Below are 20,962 nucleotides of genomic sequence, written 5' to 3'. Positions count from 1 at the left end.
ATTTTCAAAAAGTAGTTAGAATCACCATCTTATTCACCTTTATTTGATAAAATAAAGGATTTAGACTGTTTATTTTCAAGACTGCAGATCAGCATTATTAAACAAGCAGGTTATACTACAAGAGACTAATGAAAGGATTGCTATAAAGCTTGAGCAGCAAGTTTCAATTATCTTGCAAGAAACAAAGGGTTAATTTTTGGAATTTATTGCATGATTAATCCTTTCAAAACTCCCAAGATAACTCATTGTTGTGCACCCAGCTTCCCACAGGCATTACCAAGTTTTCTCATTCAGACATTTGAGTTGCACAACAAAAACAAAGTTTGAACTGTCACTCCAACAAGTAATAGCCAAACATTAATACAATAAATATGAATGAAAGAGTTGAAATTTTGAAGCTAGTTTCAAGCCAAATAGAAATTAGTTTTATCTGAGGTGATCCTGAGTTTGATAATAGAGGTGCGATTGCTACAGGCTGCTTCATCAATGACCTTCCTTCAATCATAAGGTCAGAAGTGGGGATGTTCGCTGATGATTGCACAATGTTCAGCACCATTCGTGACTCCTCAGATACTGAAGCAGTCCGTGTAGAAATGCAACAAGTAACATTCACGCCACACAAGTGCCAGGCAATAACCATCTCCAACAAGGGAGGATCTAACCATCTCCCCTTGATATTCAACGGCATTGCCATTGCTGAATCCCCCACTATCAACATCCTAGGGGTTATCATGACCAGAAACTGAACTGGAGTAGCCATATAAATACCGTGGCTACAAGAGCAGGTCAGAGGCTAGGAATCCTGAGGCGAGTAACTCACCTCCTGACTCCCCAAAGCCTGTCCACCATCTACAAGGCACAAGTCAGGAGTGTGATGGAATACTCTCCACTTGTCTGGATGGGTGCAGCTCCAACAACACTCAAGATGCTCGACACCATCCAGGATAAAGCAGCCCGCTTGATTGGCACTCCATCTACAAACATTCACTCCCTCCACCACTGACGCACAGTGGCAGTAGTGTGTACCATCTACAAGAAGCACTGCAGCAATGCACCAAGGCTCCTTAGACAGCACCTTCCAAACCCACGACCTCTACCAACAAGAAGGACAAGGGCAGCAAATGCATTGGAACACCACCACCTGCAAGTTCCCCTCCAAGTCACACACGATTCTGACTTGGAACTATATCGCCGTTGCTTCACTGTCGCTGGGTCAAAATCCTGGAACTCCCTTCCTAACAGCACTGTGGGTATACCTACCCCAAATGGATTGCAGTGGTTCAAGAAGGCAGCTCACCACCACCTTCTCAAGGGCAATTAGGGATGGGCAATAAATGCTGGCCTGGCCAGCGACGCCCACATCTCATGAATGAATAAAAAAAAGGCAGAGGAAAGCACTATTAAATATAGGTACAGAATACTTCTATAGAAAAATCTAGCACTTACGTGAATAATTAAAAAACTGGCATTTACATGAAACATGGTAGGAAATAAAAGTTTCATAAGTATTGATGTTTTTAAAATATATTTTAATATTTCATTAATGCAACAAAACGACTCTCAATGTTGTTGCAACATTGCAATGTTGTGATTTCCTGGAGATGCCAGCAATCTAAGGGTATGGCAAAATGAATATGTTCATCATAACTGTAGTACAGATCATATTATTAGACACCTATGAAATTATAGCGAGGGCTGCATCAATTTCACAATAATTAACAATTTACATGAAAGGTTCCAGGGATGAAGGATTTTCGCGACAAGATTAGGTTGGAGGAGCTGGAGTTGTTCTACTTGGAGCAGAGGAAACTAAGAGGCGATTTGATAGAGATGTACAAGATTCTGAAAGTTTGGGATAAGGTAGACAAAGAAAAGCTGTTCCCATTAGCTGATGGCACAAGGACTTGGGGACACCGATTTAAGATTTTGGGCAAGAGATGCAGGAGTATGTGAGGAAGAATTTTTTTCCGTAGCACAGAAAATTACATGGCCTGATTTTAAAGTCATTGGTCCAAATACTCTAATCGGGAAAAGTAAAGACTAGTGAGTATCCGGATTCTCTGTTACATTTTAGACCAGTTTATTTCTTGTACTTCACTGATTTTAAACTTTCTTTTTTTCCTTTATAATTCCAGTTTTATTGCTTTAAGATTAATATTCAACCTGGTTCATTACTGATCAAAATTAAAATTCAAAGATTAATTTTTTTCTTGACAGTTATGCTATTTAAAAGTGTTCACACAAGGGATAGCAAATCTGCTTTAGCCCTTTGTTTGTTTTGCAGTTCATGCTCTTTTTGTATATGGAATACTACCTTTCTTAGAATCATTATGGCACAGAAGGAGGCCATTCAGCCCATCAAGTCCATGTCAGCTCCCTGTAGAACAATCCAATCAGTCCCATTTCCCAGCTCTATCCCTGTAGCCCTGCAAGTTGGAGGGTGGGAGAAGCAAAGATGAAGAATGATTTTAAAAGGAAATTGGAGGACACTTGAGGGAAATAAACTTGCAGGGCTACAGGGATACAGCAGGAAAATGGGACTGATTGGATTGTTCTACAGGGAGCTGGCATGGACTTGATGGGCCGAATGGCCTCCTTCTATGCTCTCATGACTCTAAGGTAGTATTCTATATACAAAAAGAGCTTGAACTGCAAAACAAAGGACTAAATTAGATTTGCTATCCCTCGTGTGAACACTTTCAAATAGCATAACTGTCAAGAAAAAAATGAATCTTTGAATTTTAATTTTGATCAGTATTGAACCAGGTTGAATATTGATCTTAAAACAATAAAACTGGAATTATAAAGGAAAAAAAAGTTTAAAATCAGTGTTGTAAAAGAAACAAACTGTACTAAAATGCAACAGAGAATCCAGATACTCACTAATCTTTACGTTTCCTGATTAGAGTATTTGGACCAACGACTTTCAAATCAGGCCCTGTAATTTTCTGTGCATACTGTGCCTAGACAAAAACTGAACTTGCATTTGGCTTCTCAATACATTCTTCACACTGTTCTCTTTAGAATCTTACTCTAAATGTTACAGTATGGCAAATTCATTGCGCATATCTTCAGTAATCAAAATTGTCAGAAACTGGAAGGGCGGCACAGTGGCGCAGTGGTTAGCACCGCAGCCTCACAGCTCCAGGGGACCCGGGTTCGATTCCGGGTACTGCCTGTGTGGAGTTTGCAAGTTCTCCCTGTGTCTGCGTGGGTTTTCTCCGGGTGCTCCGGTTTCCTCCCACAAGCCAAAAGACTTGCAGGTTGATAGGTAAATTGGCCATTATAAATTGTCACTAGTATAGGTAGGTGGTAGGGAAATATAAGGACAGGCGGGGATGTTTGGTAGGAATATGGGATTAGTGTAGGATTAGTATGAATGGGTGGTTGATGTTCGGCACAGACTCGGTGGGCCAAAGGGCCTGTTTCAGTGCTGTATCTCTAATCTAATCTAATCTAATCTAGCTCATTGAACATGCAACATTTGGAAACAGAAGGGTGCTTTACCTGCACCTGTCGAAACATCCCGGGCTGATACTCATCCAGCCAGTCAACATGCCACACCAATAAGGATCCATCCATAGGGTGAATACTGAAGAGCATGTCTGCATTCTTGTTCCATTCTGCTAATTGCAATTCAATTTTATGATCAATCATGACCGCAGATGAGGTCTTTTCTCCAGTACTTTTGTCTGAAAGGACAGATTGCATAAATCCTTTTTGATATTCACTGTTTTCATCAATTTCTGTGTAAAAAAAAAAGAATGGATCAACATAGCTTTAGTTTATGAATACTTAATGGTAAACAGTTACATCCCATGATATTCATGTTTTTAATTGCTGTAATGCAGACGTTACTTGAAACGCTGAACATTGGAGGGATGTCAAAATGATACAACATTTTATGACAATTCAAATTACAAAATAGTGGTAATTTTAACTTTTAATGGTATTTTCATCAAAATAAAATGGATATGTATAATTCAAATGGAAGACATGCTTTGACATGCGGTTAAATACGGACATATTCTGCTCATGGCAAATACTGTTCAATCCATGGTGATTTGTCATCAGGTATATGCTGCTTCTTGAGTAAAATGAACTGCATATACTGTAGAAAATTCTCTTGCCCATTTTCTATCATAAGCAAATAAAAATATACAAACATTTTTAAACCAAACTACATTTAGAGTCATCGGGTTTTACAGCACAGAAACAGGCTCTTTGGCCCAATGCGCCTGCGCCGACCATCAAGCACCCATACGATCTAATCCCATTTTCCAGCACTTGGCCCATAGCCTTGTATGCTATGGCATTTCAAGTACTCATCTAAATACTTCTTAAATGTTGTGAGGGTTCCTGCCTCTACCACCCCTCCAGGCAGTATGTTCCAAATTCGAACCACCTTCTGGGTGAAAATTTTTTTCCTCAACTCCCCTCTAAACCACCTGTCCCTTATCTTAAATCTATGCCCCCTGGTTACTGACCCCTCCACGAAGGGAAAAAGTTACTTCCTAATTATTCTATCAATGCCCCTCATAATTTTGTATATCTCAATCAGGTCCCTCCTCAGCCTTCTCTGTTCCAAGGAAAACAACTCTAGCCTAACCAGTCTCTCTTCATAGCTGAAATGCTCCAGCCCAGGCAACATCTTGGTGAATCTCCTCTGCACCCTCTCCCGTGCAATCACATCCTTCCTATAGTGTGGTGACCAGAACTGTACGCAGTACTCCAGCTGTGGCCTAACTAGCCTTTTATACAGCTCCAACATAACTTCCCTGCTCTTATCTTCTATGCCTCGGTTAATAAAGGCAAGTATTCCATATGCCTTCCTAACCACCTTATCAACCTGTGCTGCCTTCAGTGATCTATGGACAAGCACCCCATGATCCCTCTGACCCTCTGTACTTCCTCGGGTCCTACCCTCCATTGTATATTCCCTTGTCTTGTTAGTCCTCCCAAAATGCATCACCTCACACTTCTCAGGATTAAACTCCATCTGCTACTGCTCTGCCCATCTTACCAGCTCATCTATATCGTCCTGTAATCCAAAGCTTTTCTCGTCACTATTTGCAACACCACCAATTTTCCTTTTGTCTGTGAACTTACTGATCATACCTATTATATGCACATCTAAATCATTAATGTACACTACAAACAGTAAGGGTCCCCGCACCGATCCCTGTGGTACACCACTGGTCACAGTCCTCCATTCACAAAAACAACTCTCAACCATCACCCTCAGCCTCCTGCCACTAAGCCAATTTTGGATGCAATTTGCCAAATTATCATGGGTCCCACGAGCTCTTACCTTCTTAACCAACCTCATCAAAAGCCTTACTGAAGTCCACGTAGACTACATCAACTGCTTTACCTGCATCTACACACCTCGTCACCTCCTCGAAAAATTCAATCATATTTGTTAGACACAATCTCCCCCAGACAAAGTCATGCTGACTATCCCTGATTAATCCCTGCCTCTCCAAGTGGAGATTGATCCTGTCTGTCAGAATTTTTTCCAATAATTTCCCTACCACTGACGTTAGACTCACAGGCCTATAATTATCTGGTTTATCCCTGCTACCCTTCTTGAATAATGGTACCACATTTGCTATTCTCCAGTCCTCTGGTACCTCTCCTATGGCCAGAGAGGATTTGAAAATTTGTGTCAGAGCCCCTGCTATCTCCTCTCTTGCCTCACATAGCAGCCTGGGATACATTTACAAAGTTTTTATTGATAAAATCATCATAAGGTGAATCACAGAGGTATGATGAAAATGGACATTAAGCCAAAGAAAAGACCTGCTTTGTAACTTTATTAAACCAGAGCTGAACTTTATTTTTGAGACAGCAGCACTAATCACATCATGGGCAAGTTTTTAAGTAATATGACTGTCTGATTTACAGTCATTTATTATCTCCCAACCTCAAAAGGTTTCATCTTAAGATTTATCTCAATGCAGATTCAGACAAAGCAATGTTATTCTTAAATTCTGACTAAGTGTACACACTCAAAATAGCATTAGCAACCTATTTTATATACATGCTGATGAGCTGTTGTGAATTCCTAGCATCTGCTGTTTTTACTGACAGAGATTCTCCAGCATCATACCATGGTTTAAATTATGAGGACAAGTTTCATGACTGCATGGCTTGAATTCCCTTGAGATTAGAAAGTTTAGGAAGACCTACTAGTGGAGTTTAAAATGATAAACTGATTTGCTAGGGTAGATACAAAGAAGCTATTTCCTCTGGTGGGAGAATCCAGAACAATTGGACACAATCTTAAAAATGGAGGTTAATTGAGATAGGGAAGTTCTCCATGCAAATGGTAGTGGAAAGCTAGAACTCTCTCACCCTAGTAGACTGTGAATACTCGGTCAGTGGAATTTTCACGACCGTGATCAACAGATTTTGATTAGGTTAATGGTATCAATGGATACGTAGCATAGGCGGAGAAGTATAGATCCGCCATGTTCTAACTGAATGGTGGAACAAGTTACAGGAGCTGAATGGCCTACTCTGTTCCAATGTCCCAATGTTTCCATGCATATCACCTATATAGGATTTGTTTTTCTTTTTTGAAAGGGTTATCCTCAGTGCTCAGATTATGCTAGTTGCTTGTAAACTCAAAGTGTTCTGACACTTATGTCACCATCAGCCACTGTAAATATTTTTTCGCTCACTGCTTTCTCCTGAAGAAGAGTGACGCACACTGGGTTCATGCTTTCAGGGCATCATCTGGTCACAAGCGCTACTGAAAACTCTCACCTCAAGGACTGAGAATTCTTTTACAAACAGGTCCTAAAATTCAGATTCACATATTACTTTAAAACTTGGATCCTCTAAATTTTCAATACCAACATTTACATTGTTTTAAAAAAAAGCTGAAGACCATTTAATTACTGTGTCCATGCATACAGCATATTTATATGAAGCTCAGTCTGATGGCTCAGTGGATAGCACACTTAGAGACTAATGGGCCAGGAAGCTTCCTGATTTGGCAGTCTAAGCTGGGCAGCAGAAAACGAGTGCAACAATTAGCCTTAATTTTCCAGGCCTGTGAATGGAGAAGCAAATCACCAAGATACCCACTGCAATAATTATCCTGCAAATACTGCTGGAAGCATGTGCGGATGAACACTATGTCAAAGGTAGGATTGGGTTCATCTGTGATGTTGCCCAGAATCAAATAAATATTGTAAATATATTTGCATCGTCTAGACTCACACAGTAAGAATGTGAGTTGCCAGATGATGCCCTGAAAGCATGAACCTAGCGTGCGTCACTATCTTGTTCAGGAGAAAGCAGTGAGCGAAGAAATATTTACAATGGCTGACGGTGACACAAGTATCAGAACACTTTTATGAGCTTACAAGCAACTAGCATAACCTAGGCATTGAGGATAACCCTTTCAATTTGGAACGATTGCACTTTCTGCCGACTACATTAACTTGTTCTTTTACATGGCAACACAATTTACTTGCCATACTGTATTATGATCTTTCATTTTCAAAAAGCACCAACTATCAGAGTCCGAGATTTGAATCAACAAATGTAATAGTGGCAACTAGTAGATCATTTAAATTCCTGCTGCGTCATTTAATAACTGGTAAAAATGTGTACGTTTATTAGTACTAGTTAATACAGGTTTAAAAAATCCAGATTAAATTACAGCCTTTATAGGGAAACATGGCTAGTCTGTGTTTACTAATTATGACATGTTTAAATTGCAACAGTGGGTTATCACTTGTGTATGATAGGATTGTTGAGGAAGGTTCTGCAAATTAGACATATCTCCTTAGCATCATCAATCCGTCTGAAGCGTCACCAACCAAGATAAATCTCTCAGATTATATTTGTCAGTTAAGGTGAATAAAATATGCATGCATGTTTCAACCAGCCAAAATTAACACAATACCATCATCAGATTTGCTCTCGATTTGTCCAAAATCTTCTGTTCCAGATTCCGGAGATTGCTGCTCCACGCTCCTTCGTAGCTGCTGTAAAAAGACCTCCATTGACAAGGTAAAATGCAATTCCTTGTTGTTTAGCCAATGGACTACAAAGGGTCCATTTGTTTCTTCGTTTTCACCCAAACTCAACGAAGTGATGGAAGGCAGCAGTGGAATGTCTATTCAAATGAGTATTAAAAAAAACTTCAAAGACTGAATATTAAGATAGAAGTAAAATCAGCAATGTAAGCATGCAAACACTGGTCAACCACATTTCTTAAAAATGACTTCCAGCTTTTCTGACAGGGATTAACTTTTTCCAATCTTTGTTCTTCTCTTAATGCCTCCCTCCATCACACACCCTATCCTAAAATGGGGATTAGGAAACCTGTTCCCAACACTCTAATCCTGAACAAAAAACTAATATCTTTGGTAAGCAAGTGCTTCAAGGTGCTTAGGTGACATTTCATCTTTAACGGAGAAGGGATTGGCTTTATAACAATGGCATGGCTAAGATCATGGAACTCAAACCATGCAACACATCTAGGGCTCAATCCTAAATTACATCGCTCCAATTAATGTTTCCAATGCAATCAGCATTTAAGACAGTAGTCTGTTGTTTAATTTTCCTCAGTATGAAATGCAAAGAATGCTCTGTACTTGCTGCATCCAACATTAAGTTAAAGCATCCACATATGCTATGAAGTTTATCATACATATAATAAATTGGTTAAAGACGAATCTGGGATTCGTTTTCTTCTCCCCTTTTTGTGACACAGACTCAACATAAAATTTCTTTTGGGTTTTTCTTTTTATATTTCAAGACAGGAAGTACTTCAGTAAACGTAAGGGAGACGTGACTTTAAACCAACCGATGATTTTCCCATCCATGGGAACTCCCAGCTAGTGAAGCAATTTCCAATGCTTGGGTGGTCATGGCTTTCAGGCTTGAAGTAACATTTCCCTGCTGTTTCTTATCGGGTAGTTTGGGGAGGCTCTCTTTCAATGATGCCACACAGAAGCCTAACAGGAAAACCCCACTGCGGCAATAAAGCTGGAACGTTTTGAAAACTTTGAAGGAACTGATGGAGACTATTTTTTCTTCCACAAAAGGAGGAACACTTTGAACAAAAAATACTTCTCCAGATTCTTCCCCGTGACTTGTTTTTTTAATAACTGCAATTACTGACCTTCCTGACAGAGCCCTCAATATATCCTCCCTAGTGAAAGATGGTATAAGCTAGATGATTCCTTTCAGTGCAACCACTGAACAGTACTCATATGGTAGAAGTTCTTTAACCTTGTGAAGGTTGATTATCAAGCCTCTAACCACCCCACCAGAAGCATGACACCACTACTGAACACCGAGCAGTCATTTCCCAGACTATCATTGACCTGATCTCCCTTGGAGAGCTTTTCATGGCATTCTGCCGCCAAAACCTGCAATCCACTTCTATTCCCTCCTCAAAACAGTCCCAAAACAGAACTTTTCCTGGTAAGCCTATCTTTTCAGCCTGCTCCTATCCCAAGGAACTTAATTCCTCTCATCTCAGATCCACTTTTCCCCTCTTTTACCAGTATCCATCCACCTACATCAGCAAGCTTTCAATGCCCTCTGTCACTTTAAATGATTCCAGTTCCCGAGTACTAAGTGACTCCTTTTCACTGTTCATATTCAGTCCCTCTATACCTCCATCCTTCATCAATACAGCCTGCAGGCCCTCCAATTCTTTTTTGAAGAAGCCCAAACAGTCTCCATCTATCACACCCTTCTCCACCTGGCTAAACTTGTTCTCAAATTGAATACCTTTATTCAAATTGAATAACTCTACTCACTTCCCCCAAATAAAAAGGTGATACATTGAATTGAACATAAAAACTTAGGTTGAGCTTTTTATTGCCAAAACCTATAATAATGCAACTACCGAATCAAAATGATATCAGCAAAACATGTCAGTGCACAATTGTTATACCCTGAAGTATAAAGCTGGATGACAAGTAAATGTTCAGCAATTTAATTCAATGTGTTCTTTTAAATATTAATTTATATTCTGTAAATTCTGAAATGACTGGTTCTTTTTTACATACATATTTTTTTACACAGAAAAAAACTTTTCAGCACATCTGCTTCATCTCCCTACAGGATGACTCATTTTATGTAACTTCCATGGAACTCTGGGGCAGAATACAACCAAAGGAATCTGACATGACAAGTTGGTGAGCTAACCATGCTAATTTATTTGACATTGTGGATGAACTTTGATGGCTGTACAGTTATATAAGAAGCAACAAAGATATGGCAGCTACTTTTGTAACCTGTTCCATTCATGATTTTTACACAGTTTATTAGCAAGTGAGGTGTTTCTATAATTAATGAAATAGAAGCAAAGTCTGAGCTTAAGAAATCAGCCACTTATCCTTTCAGAAAAGAATCAACAGAAGTATGATACATAGAAAGTTGTGAATTATTTGATAGCCATTGGCTCAGTGGTTAGCACCGCAGCCTCACAGCACCAGCGACCCGGGTTCAGTTCTGGGTACTGCCTGTGCGGAGTTTGCAAGTTCTCCCTGTGTCTGCATGGGTTTCCGCCGGGTGCTCCGGTTTCCTCCCACCTCCAAAAGACTTGCAGGTTGATAGGTAAATTGCCCCTAGTGTAGGTAAGTGGTAGGAGAATGGTGGGGACGTGGTAGAGAATATGGGATTAATGTAGGATTAGTATAAATGGGTGATTGTTGGTTGGCACAGACTCGGTGGGCCGAAGGGCCTGTTTCAGTGCTGTATTTATAAATAAAAAAATAAATATCCATTGATAAAAGCCACAAGTATCATTACTAATATGAGTAGCCACTCATCTACCCACTCAGTTTCTTCCATTACAATGAATTCCAACACAGAAGAAATTTAAATGTGAAATATGGTTGTTAAATTTTATAGCCTTCGGAGTCAAAACACTGCAATACTATAGGCAAACTAAAGTGAATATTTTAATATATTCGAGAACAGTATCTATAATAATATGCAGTTTTTGTCTGGACTGTTTCAATTAGTCAGTTTATAGGATGCATCTGTTGGTTTAGGACCTTCACCATTTATGCCAGGTGGCTTCAATCAAATGGATCATAATTATTACATTCGGTACACTCGGTACCTCAATGTTACAAAAAAAATGTTACAAAAAGGGGTGCGCCTGTTGGTGGGTTTATTAGGCTTGCGGTGCCTGGATTTCACTTTCGGCACCATTTTTGACTGGGATGGACATAAGTAGAGGCAATGATTTTTTTTTGAGTGGGATAAGATGCAGGACAAATTTGTTAAAAAACTTTGTTTTGGGGAATTGTTTACTAACTACAAGGAACAAAAACATATGAAGGTAAGCTCCCCAGGGTATGGTCAGGTGAGGTGCCGACTCTCTCTCCCCACGGTACAGTCAGGCGAGGTGCCATGTCTCTCAGGGGTGGGGTGGGGAGAGAGACGATATTTGTGAGGAAGGGGCAGGGGCCCAGCACGGGAGGTAAGAAATGGGGTATGGAGATGATATGACAGGGATGAAAAGAATGGGATGGATATGGCATGGGAGAATGGCATTTGAAGGATGGAATGGCATGGGATGAGGATTTAAAGTACAGTTGCAATGAAGCTACTACTTTCACTACAAATGTTTTGCAGGTCTCTGCTAGTTTAATTATTAAAGCCAGCAGCATATATCCCACAAAATAACACTTCAGAAGTGATACAATGCCAATTATGAGTAACTTAATTTTATTAATTTATATTGTGCCACCTCACTAGTTCCCATTCCCATTATTTTTAATTGGCTAATAACTTGTATTTATATAGCACCTTTAACATGGTAAAACATTCCAGGACGCTTCACAAGAGCATTATCAAACAAAATTCGACTCCCGAGTCAAGTAAGGAGATATTAGGACAGATCTAAAAGGTAGATACAGGACGATATAGATGGGCTGATAAGATGGGCAGAGCTGTGGCAAATAGAATTTAATCCTGAGACGTGTGAGGTGATGCATTTTGGGAGGACTAACAAGGCAAGGGAATATACAATGGATGGTAGGACCCTAGGAAGTACAGAGGGTCAGAGGGACCTTGGTGTACTTGTCCATAGATCACTAAAGGCAGCAGAACAGGTTGAGAAGTTGATTAGGAAGGAATATGGGATACTTGCCTTTATTAGCCGAGGCACAGAACATAAGAGCAGGGAGGTTATGATGGAGCTGTATAAAATGCTAGTTAGGCCATAGCTGGAGTACTGTGTACAGTTCTGGTCACCACACTATAGGAAGGATGTGATTGCATGGGAGAGGGTGCAGAGGAGATTCACCAGGATGTTGCCTGGGCTGGAGCATTTCAGCTATGTAGAGACTGGATAGGCTAGGGTTGTTTTCCTTAGAGCAGAGAAGGCTGAGGGGAGACCTGATTGAGGTATACAAAATTATGAGGGACATTGATAGGATAGATAGGAAGAAACTTTCTCCCTTAGCAGAGGGATCAATAACCAGGGGGCATAGATTTAAGGTAAGGGGCAGGAGGTTTAGAGGGGATTTGAGGAAAAAAAATTTCACCCAGAGGGTGGTTGGAATCTGGAATGCACTACCTGAAGGGGTGGCAGAGGCAGGAACCCTCACAACATTTAAGAAGTATTTAGATGAGCACTTGAAACGCCATAGCATACAAGGCTACGGGCCAAGTGCTGGAAAATGGGATTAGAATAGATAGGTGCTTGATGGTCGGCACAGACACAATGGGCCGAAGGGCCTGTTTCTGTGCTGTATAACTCTATGACTCTAGGTCTTGAGGAGCATCTTAAAGCAAGAGAGATAGACAGATAGACAGTGAGGTTTAGGCAAGGAATTCCAGAGCTTACAGCCTAGGCAGTTGAAGGGATGCTGCTGATGGTGGAGCAATTAAAATTGGGAATGTGCAAGAGACCAGAATTGAAACAGTGCAGAGATCTTGGGAGGACTTTAGAGCTGGAGGAAGTTACAGAGACAGGGAATGGCAAAGCCATGGAGGGATTTGAAAACAGGACAAGCATTTTAAAACTGAGACGTTGTCAGATTGGGAGCCAATGCAGGTCAGCAAGCAAAGGGCTGAAGGGGACTTGCTGTGACCTAGATATGGAGAGCAGAATGCCGGACAAAACACAAGTTTAAGTCGGGTGGAAGATGTGAGGCCAGCCAGGAGATCGTTGGAACAGTCAAGTCTAGAGGTAACAAAAGATGAAGGTTCAGCAACAGATGAGCTGAGGCAGGGGTGAAGTCATGGAAGCGGGAGTAGGCAGTATGTGATGGAGTGGATAAGTGGTCAGAAGCTCATCTCAGGGTCAAATACAATATTAAGGTTCCGAAAGGTCTGATGCAGCTTCAGACAGTTGCCAGGATGAAGTTGGTCGTGAGCGAACAGTGTTTGTGGCGGAGACCAAAGCCATTGGCTTCAGCCTTCCCAATATTTAAGTTGGAGGAAATTTGTCCAGTACCAGATGTTGGACAAGCAATGTGACAAGTCAGAGACAGTGGAGAAGTCAATACAGGTGAGAGTGAAGTCGATCTGTGTATTAACAATTAGAAGGGAATAATAAATGTTAGTGAACTTAAAATATAGTATAAAAGCAAAATACTGCAGATGCTGGAAATCTGAAATAAAAACAAGTAAAGCTGGAAATACCCAGCAGGTCTGGTAGCTTCTGTGGAGTGAGAAGCAGAGTTAACGTTTCAGGTCAGTGTCTCTTCTTCAGAACTGAGTTCTGAAGAAGGGTCACTGACCTGAAACGTTAACTCTGCTTCTCTTTCCACAGTTGTTGCCAGACCTGCTGAGTATTTCTATCATTTCTTGTTTTTATTTTAAAATATGTTTGCAATACACTTTTCAATAATCTCTTGGCATATGCATACAGAGCTTGCTTACCTGTTGCTGGATTAATACTGGCTGCTATGTGAAAATGACAGAGTGAATTCGCATGCACAGCTGCATTCCTATGGACTTCATGTGCATCCTGTTGGTGGGGTAAATACCCTGTATGTGCAACAAGACCAGATGATCTCCTCCTTCCTATTCGAAAGGGTCTGATATTTACCTACAAAAGAACAAAAACTCAAATCACTTTAACATAGAAAAATTGTTGAACAACAGTATTTATGTTAAACTGTTAACAATGAGATTAAACAATTTACATAGAATGTTTTTCTTCCCTTCAGTGAAAAATGTTTAGAATTCATTACTGTAAACTTCCTCACACCTCTAAGGCATTGTGTACCTTCTCCCGACTGGAGATGTTCCTCTTGAGGTTGTTGGTTGCGAAGACAGATTCAGACCACTGGGTGTGGCCTTCGCCAGAAAGCAAACTATCACTAGGAAGTAAAGTCTCTGCCCATAACCGACAAACATTGTCCTTGCAACAGGTCAACAGAACATTACATGTGAGATCCCTGCAAAGAAAGAAAAGTTATATATACAAATTAGATCAGTGATTGAGGCCATTTCACACCAAACTTTTAAAGAGGGGTATAAACTATGAATGCAAAGGCTACAAATTCTATACATGGTCTAGAGCAATATTTGTTTCCAGAAGGCAGTCACACCCCTTAGGATACAGTCTTATCCTCTGGGATTCTCTTCCTCAACACAAACTGTCTTCTTAAACCACACTAATATGTATGGAAAGATTAAGAAATCTGCCACTCTAACATCACCCACCTCTACTTCCCTGCCTCCTCCACTCTCACCTCCAGCAATAATTGCAAGGAACTCATGGACTTTTTGGTCACAAAGATTGAAACCATCCCTAAAGCTGCCTCTACCAGTTCCCTCCCTTCCTCAATCCTACCTGGCTGGACTTCCCCTAATGTTCCCCATTATCCTCGCCATGAACTCATGTCCTACTCTAGATTCTATCCCAACTCCTGCCTTGTTGTCTCCGAGCTCATCTTGTCCATGAGACCCAACCCTTGCTCTCTCAAATCTATTCTGATCAACAGTTTGCTTTCCACATCTGTACTGACGACACCCAGCTTTACCTCACCACCAACTTTCCCGATACCTCCAATATCTCTACATTGTCAAACTGCTTGTCTGGCATCCATTACTGAATGAGCAAAAATTTCCTCCAACTAAACATTGGGAAGACTGAAGCACTGATGCAATTGTCTTCAGTCCTGCCACCAACTCCACAACAACAGCAGCAACTTTTATAGCCCCCATTGAGTACAAAAGCAGGGAAGTTATGCTAAACCTTTATTATCGCTCTGGTTAGACTCCAACTGGAGTATTGCATCGAGTTCTGGTCACTTCAATTTAGGAAGGATGTGAAGGCCCTTGAGAGTACAGAGGAGATTTACTAGAATGGTTCCTGGGATGGGGGATTTTCCTGGGATGGGGGATTTTACAAGGTTACGTTGGAAAAGCTGGGTTTGTTTCCTTAGAACAAAGGAGATTGAGGGGAGATTTAATAGAAGTGTACAAGATTATGACAGGCTTAGGTAAGTTAAACGAGGAAAAACTGTTCCCAATAACAAATGGTACAAGGACTAGGGGACACAGATTGAAACTTTTGGGCCAATGATGCAGGAGGAATATGAGAAAACATTTTTTACGCAGCAGGTGGTAATGACCTGCAACTTGCTGCCCACAGGGTGATGGAAGCAAAGATGATCACTGACGTCAAGAGGAAATTGGATGACCGCCTAAGAGAAATGGACTTGCAGGGCTGTGGGGATCGAGCTGGGGAGTGGTACTGACTGCTCAGCTCTGTAAAGAGCCGACATGGACTTGATTTGCCGAAAGGCCTTCTTCTGTGCTGTAAATGACTTCTGATTTGGTCAATGGTCAGGGACAGGAGGGTGTGACTGTGGGTAAGGCAGTTAAGGGGATCAAGAAGACAGAAGTGGAGGAGCCTCAGCTAGGGGCTAAATCAAAAAGCAGAAAAGCAGAAATTAAAAAGGTGGTAATAATGTCTGGATTACTACCTGAGCCACGAGCAAATTGCCATAGGGAAAATAAGATTAGAGAGTTAAATGTGTGACTCAGATTGGTGTGGGAAATATGGGTTTTGATTCATGGGGCACAGACACCAGTACTGGGGAAAGTGGGAGCAGTACTGTTGGGACGGTCGTAATCTGAACCATGCTGGGACCAGTGTTCTGGTGAGTTGTATAATGGGGTGGTAGAGAGGGTTTTAAACTAAATAGTGGGGTGAGGGATTAAGTGAGGGAAGATGTGATCATTTAGAGGGAAAGCAAGAGAGCAAGATAGCAATAAGGGTAATGATAATCAGAATGTAGCAGGAAAGGGCAGAGCACACAAACTTAAGATAAGGCAACAGCAGGGTTGCCCAACCTTTTCAGATGGAGTGCTGCATTGCCATTTTTGCTTGGCCTAGGGGTCCGGCGAGCAAATTTTGCAAGATAAAGGCATTAAAAATTTAACTTACTAATAAAATCAACAAATATGCATTTTTGTGAAGAAGCTTTAAATGAGAAGACTAATTCATTGGCTTACTTTCTCATCACTATATTGAAAACTGATTTAGTGACATACCTGGCTTTGCTTTTGCTTTAATAAGTAGTCAATCTCTGCCCACACACTTGATAGAGCGATGCAGAGTATTCTGGATAGATATGCACCTTTCAGGAGAGACCTTGATCTCCCTTCCTCCTCTGCCTGCGCTGTGTGTGTGTGTGTGTGTGTGTGTGTGTGTGTGTGTGTGTGTGTTTCTCTCCCCTCTAGAACTGAGACACAGACTGAGAGTTTTGTGCAAAAGATGCAAGGGGAATATGAAGAAGCACTTATTTATGCATTGGGTGGGAATGACTTGTAACACACTTTCCACAAGGGTGGTGGATACAGAGACGATCAATGACGTCAAGAGGAAGTTGGATGGCCCCCTGAGAAACAGACTTGCAGGGCTACGGGGATTGAGCCAAGGAGTGGGACAGACTGCAAAGCTCCACGGAGAGCCAGCATGGGCTCGATGGACAGAATGGCCCCCATCTGGGCCGTAAGCAAATGACTCTGACGCCCTCTACCCTGCTCTCCCCTTTTGTCTCTCTCTCTCTCTTTCTGGCCACCCCCCTCTTCCCCCCACCCTCTCTCGGTTGCTCCCTCCACCACCACCCCCCCCCCCCCCCCGTTGCTCCCTCCACCCCCCCCCCGTTGCTACCATCACCCCCTCTCTCTCTCTGTTGCTCCCTCCCTCCCCCCCTCTCTCTCTCTATTGCTTGCTCCCTCCCTCCCCCCTCTCTCTCTCTGTTGCTCCCTCCCTCCCCCGTCTTTGTTGCTCCCTCCCCCCCTCTCTCTCTCTGTTGCTACCACCCCCCCTCTCTCTCTCTGTCTCTGTTGCTCCCTCCACCCCCCCCCCCCACTCTCTGTTGCTCCCTCCACCCCCCCACTCTCTGGTGCTCCCTCCACGCCCCCCTCTCTGGTGCTCCCTCCACGCCCCCCTCTCTGGTGCTCCCTCCACGCCCCCCTCTCTGGTGCTCCCTCCACGCCCCCCTCTCTGGTGCTCCCTCCACGCCCCCCTCTCTGGTGCTCCCTCCACGCCCCCCTCTCTGGTGCTCCCTCCACGCCCCCCTCTCTGGTGCTCCCTCCACGCCCCCCTCTCTGGTGCTCCCTCCACGCCCCCCTCTCTGGTGCTCCCTCCACGCCCCCCTCTCTGGTGCTCCCTCCACGCCCCCCTCTCTGGTGCTCCCTCCACGCCCCCCTCTCTGGTGCTCCCTCCACGCCCCCCTCTCTGGTGCTCCCTCCACGCCCCCCTCTCTGGTGCTCCCTCCACGCCCCCCTCTCTGGTGCTCCCTCCACGCCCCCCTCTCTGGTGCTCCCTCCACGCCCCCCTCTCTGGTGCTCCCTCCACGCCCCCCTCTCTGGTGCTCCCTCCACGCCCCCCTCTCTGGTGCTCCCTCCACGCCCCCCTCTCTGGTGCTCCCTCCACGCCCCCCTCTCTGGTGCTCCCTCCACGCCCCCCTCTCTGGTGCTCCCTCCACGCCCCCCTCTCTGGTGCTCCCTCCACAGCCCCCTCTCTGGTGCTCCCTCCACAGCCCCCTCTCTGGTGCTCCCTCCACAGCCCCCTCTCTGGTGCTCCCTCCACAGCCCCCTCTCTCTCTCTGGTGCTCCCTCCGCCTCCCCCCCGTTGCTCCCTCCCCCCCTCCCGCTCCGTTCCCCCCTCCCCCCCTGTTGCTCCGTCCCCCCCACCTTTCCCCCTCTGTTGCTCCGTCCCTCCCACCTTTCCCCCTCTGTTGCTCCGTCCCTCCCCCCCTCTCTCTCTGTTGCTCCCTCCGTCCCCCCCTCTCCCTCTGTTGCTCCCTCCCCCCCTCTCTCTCCGTTGCTCCCTCCGCCCCTCCCTCTGTTGCTCAGTCACCCCGCCCCCCCCGTTGCTCCATCCCTCCCCCCCTCCCCCTCTGTCACTCCATCCCTCCCTTCTTTCTCTCTGTCGCTCCCTCCCTCCCTCTCTCTCTCCCTCCGCCCCCCCAGTTGCTCCGTTCCCCCCCCTCTCTCTGTTGCTCCATCCCTCCCTCTCTCTCTCTGTTGCTCCCTCCGCCCCCCCCCCCCCGTCGCTCCATCCCTCTCTCTCTCTCTCTGTCGCTCCATCCCTCCCCCTCTCTCTCCGCCCCTCCCCCCCTCTCCCCCTCTGTTGCTCCGTCCCTCCCCCCCTCTCCCCCTCTGTTGCTCCCTCCGCCACCCCCACCCGTCGCTCCCCCCCTCTCTCTCTGTCGCTCCCACCCTCCCCCTCTCCGCTCCCACCCTCTCTCACACACAGTTGCAGAGAGTGGAACACTCTTTTAAAGATATTTTAAAAAAAAATTTTTTTTTTTTAAAGTGCTGTTCGTTTCAGAGCCAACAGCTGCTGACATCGGGAACAGCCACTTCCCAACAGACTCGAGGTTTTCCTGCCTTTTTTTTTTTAAGTCAGAACCCGCCAGAAAACCTGGATACACAATATTTTGGAAAGACAGACAGAATGGCAAAGGAGGAGGGGTAGCTCTGATATTAAAGGATTACATAAGGACATGAGTGAGAAAGGAGCTGACCTCAGAAGGTCATCAAGTATTATCACTATGGGTGGAAATTAGAAATAGGAAGTATCAGAAAACACTGGTGGGAGTAGTTTATAGGCCCCCATAACAGTAGTTATGCTGTTGGACAGAGCATAACAAGTAGTTATTGGGCTTGTAACAAAGGCAATGTAATAATTCTGGGAGGTCTTTAACCTTCAGATAGACAGGTAAAGTGAAATTCACAAGAGTGGTCTAGAAGTTGAGTTTGCAGAACGTTTTTGGGACAGTTTCTTGGAGCAATATGTTGTAGAAGCGACAAAGCTATCTTAGAGCTTGTATTGTGTAATGAAGCAGGCTTTATTAGTAATGTCAAAGTAAAAAATCTCTTGGGAAATATTGATAATACCACTGAATTCCATATTATTTTCAAAATGACATACTATCACAAACAAGAAGCTTAAAATTAAACAAAGCCAATTATGTAGGTATGAGGGGAGAACTGGCTAATGTAAATTGGGTAAATAGATGAAAAGGTACGTCAGTAAATGAACAGTGGGAAACCTTTAAAGAAACAATTCAAAATGTTCCAACAGAAATACAGTCCATTGAAAAACAAAAACCAAGCAAGGAAAAACCCATCCATGGCTCACTAAGGTAATTAAGTAGAGTATTAGATCAAGAGCCTTACAATGTTGCAAAAGGTAGTACCAAATCTGAGGATTGGGAGTGTTTTAGAAACCAGCACAGGGTTGATAATCAAAAATGTGATTAAAAAAGATGGCAGATGGAGTTTCATGTAGGAAAGTGTGAAGTTATTTACTTTAGTCTTAAGAATAGAGAAGTAGAATATTTTTTAAAAAGATATCAAACTTCTAAATGTTGATGTTCAAATAGACTTGGATGTGCTTGTACACGGAATGCAGAAAGTTAGCATGCAGGCACAAGCAATTAAGATGGCAAATGGCATGTTGGCCTTTATTACAAGGGGATTGAAGTACAGGAATAAGCAAGTCTTGCTACAATTGTGCAGGGTTTTGGAGAGACCACATCTGGAATACTGTGTGTAGTTTTGGTCTCCACATTTAAGAAAGGATATACTTGCATTGGAGGCAGTACAGTGAAGGTTCAATAAATTGGACCCTGGGACGAGAGGGTTGCCCTATGATGAGAGGCTCAGTAAATTGGGCCTATATCCTCTGGAGTTTAGAAGAATGAGAGGCAATCTCATTGAAACATACAAGATTCTGAGGGGCTGGGCAGGGTAGATAGAGAGATTGTTTCCACTTGTCAAGGAATCTAAAACACAGTCTCAGGATAAGGGGCTGATTACTTAGGACTGAGATGAGGAGAAATTACTTCACTCAGAGGGCTGTGAATCTTTAGAATTCTCTACTCGAGAGTTGTGGATGCTCCATTGTTAAATATATTTAAGGCTGGGATAGACAGATTTTGGTCTCTCAGAGAATCAAGGGATATGGGAGTTGGCAGGAAAGCGAAATTGAAAACTAGGATCAGCCACGATTGTATTGAATGGTGGAGCAGGCGTGATGGGACATATGGTCTACTCCTGCTCCTATTTCTTGTGTTCTTCTGTTACCATCAGCCACTTATATTGCATTTTTTGGCCAATTGTGTATCCAGGGGTTATTAATTTACTATTTCTTGATCAAAAATACAATGAGTAATAGATACTATAGGGCATACTCAATGGCATATGTATCTGAACTTCACCTTTTTCTGTGTTTTTTTGCAAAATGTTAAGACAAAAAGCTGCATGAAGGTGTGCTGTGTCTGATAAATTCATGCCCAAATGTCAAAATTGGGTGAACGGGAAAGATTGCAAACTTTCTCACTCAATGGTGTAGTTGCTTGTTAACCAAAATACACACACAAAGTACAGACGTATTATATATTAAGCCAACAGAGAACAGCACTATATACAGTTGCATAGTTACCTGGATTACCTGATCAAACATCAGGCAGGGTGTCAATGTTACACAAAC

The 20,962-nt window shown here is 43.1% G+C and overlaps 1 protein-coding gene across 6 annotated transcripts in view; it reads right to left on the bottom strand.

The window, feature by feature from the left end:
* LOC137369151 (dmX-like protein 1) overlaps positions 1 to 20,962 on the bottom strand; it is a 289,553-nt gene that overhangs the window by 168,007 nt on the left and 100,584 nt on the right. For 4 of the 6 annotated variants that reach the window (XM_068029885.1, XM_068029888.1, XM_068029887.1 and 1 more), the window contains exons 8-11: positions 14,210 to 14,399; positions 13,879 to 14,047; positions 7,922 to 8,134; positions 3,508 to 3,746 (exon numbers count right to left, since the gene is read on the bottom strand). In XM_068029885.1, coding sequence (XP_067885986.1) covers positions 3,508 to 3,746; positions 7,922 to 8,134; positions 13,879 to 14,047; positions 14,210 to 14,399 — 811 coding nt within the window. The remainder of the gene's footprint in view (positions 1 to 3,507; positions 3,747 to 7,921; positions 8,135 to 13,878; positions 14,048 to 14,209; positions 14,400 to 20,962) is intronic. The other 2 variants (XM_068029886.1, XM_068029890.1) reach the window with 1 other exon arrangement.

This window comes from Heterodontus francisci, chromosome 4, assembly GCF_036365525.1.
Source record: "Heterodontus francisci isolate sHetFra1 chromosome 4, sHetFra1.hap1, whole genome shotgun sequence".
Lineage (NCBI taxonomy): Eukaryota > Metazoa > Chordata > Chondrichthyes > Heterodontiformes > Heterodontidae > Heterodontus > Heterodontus francisci.
The sequence above is the reverse complement of the archived record's forward strand: the minus strand, read 5'-3'. Positions and strand labels throughout refer to the sequence as shown.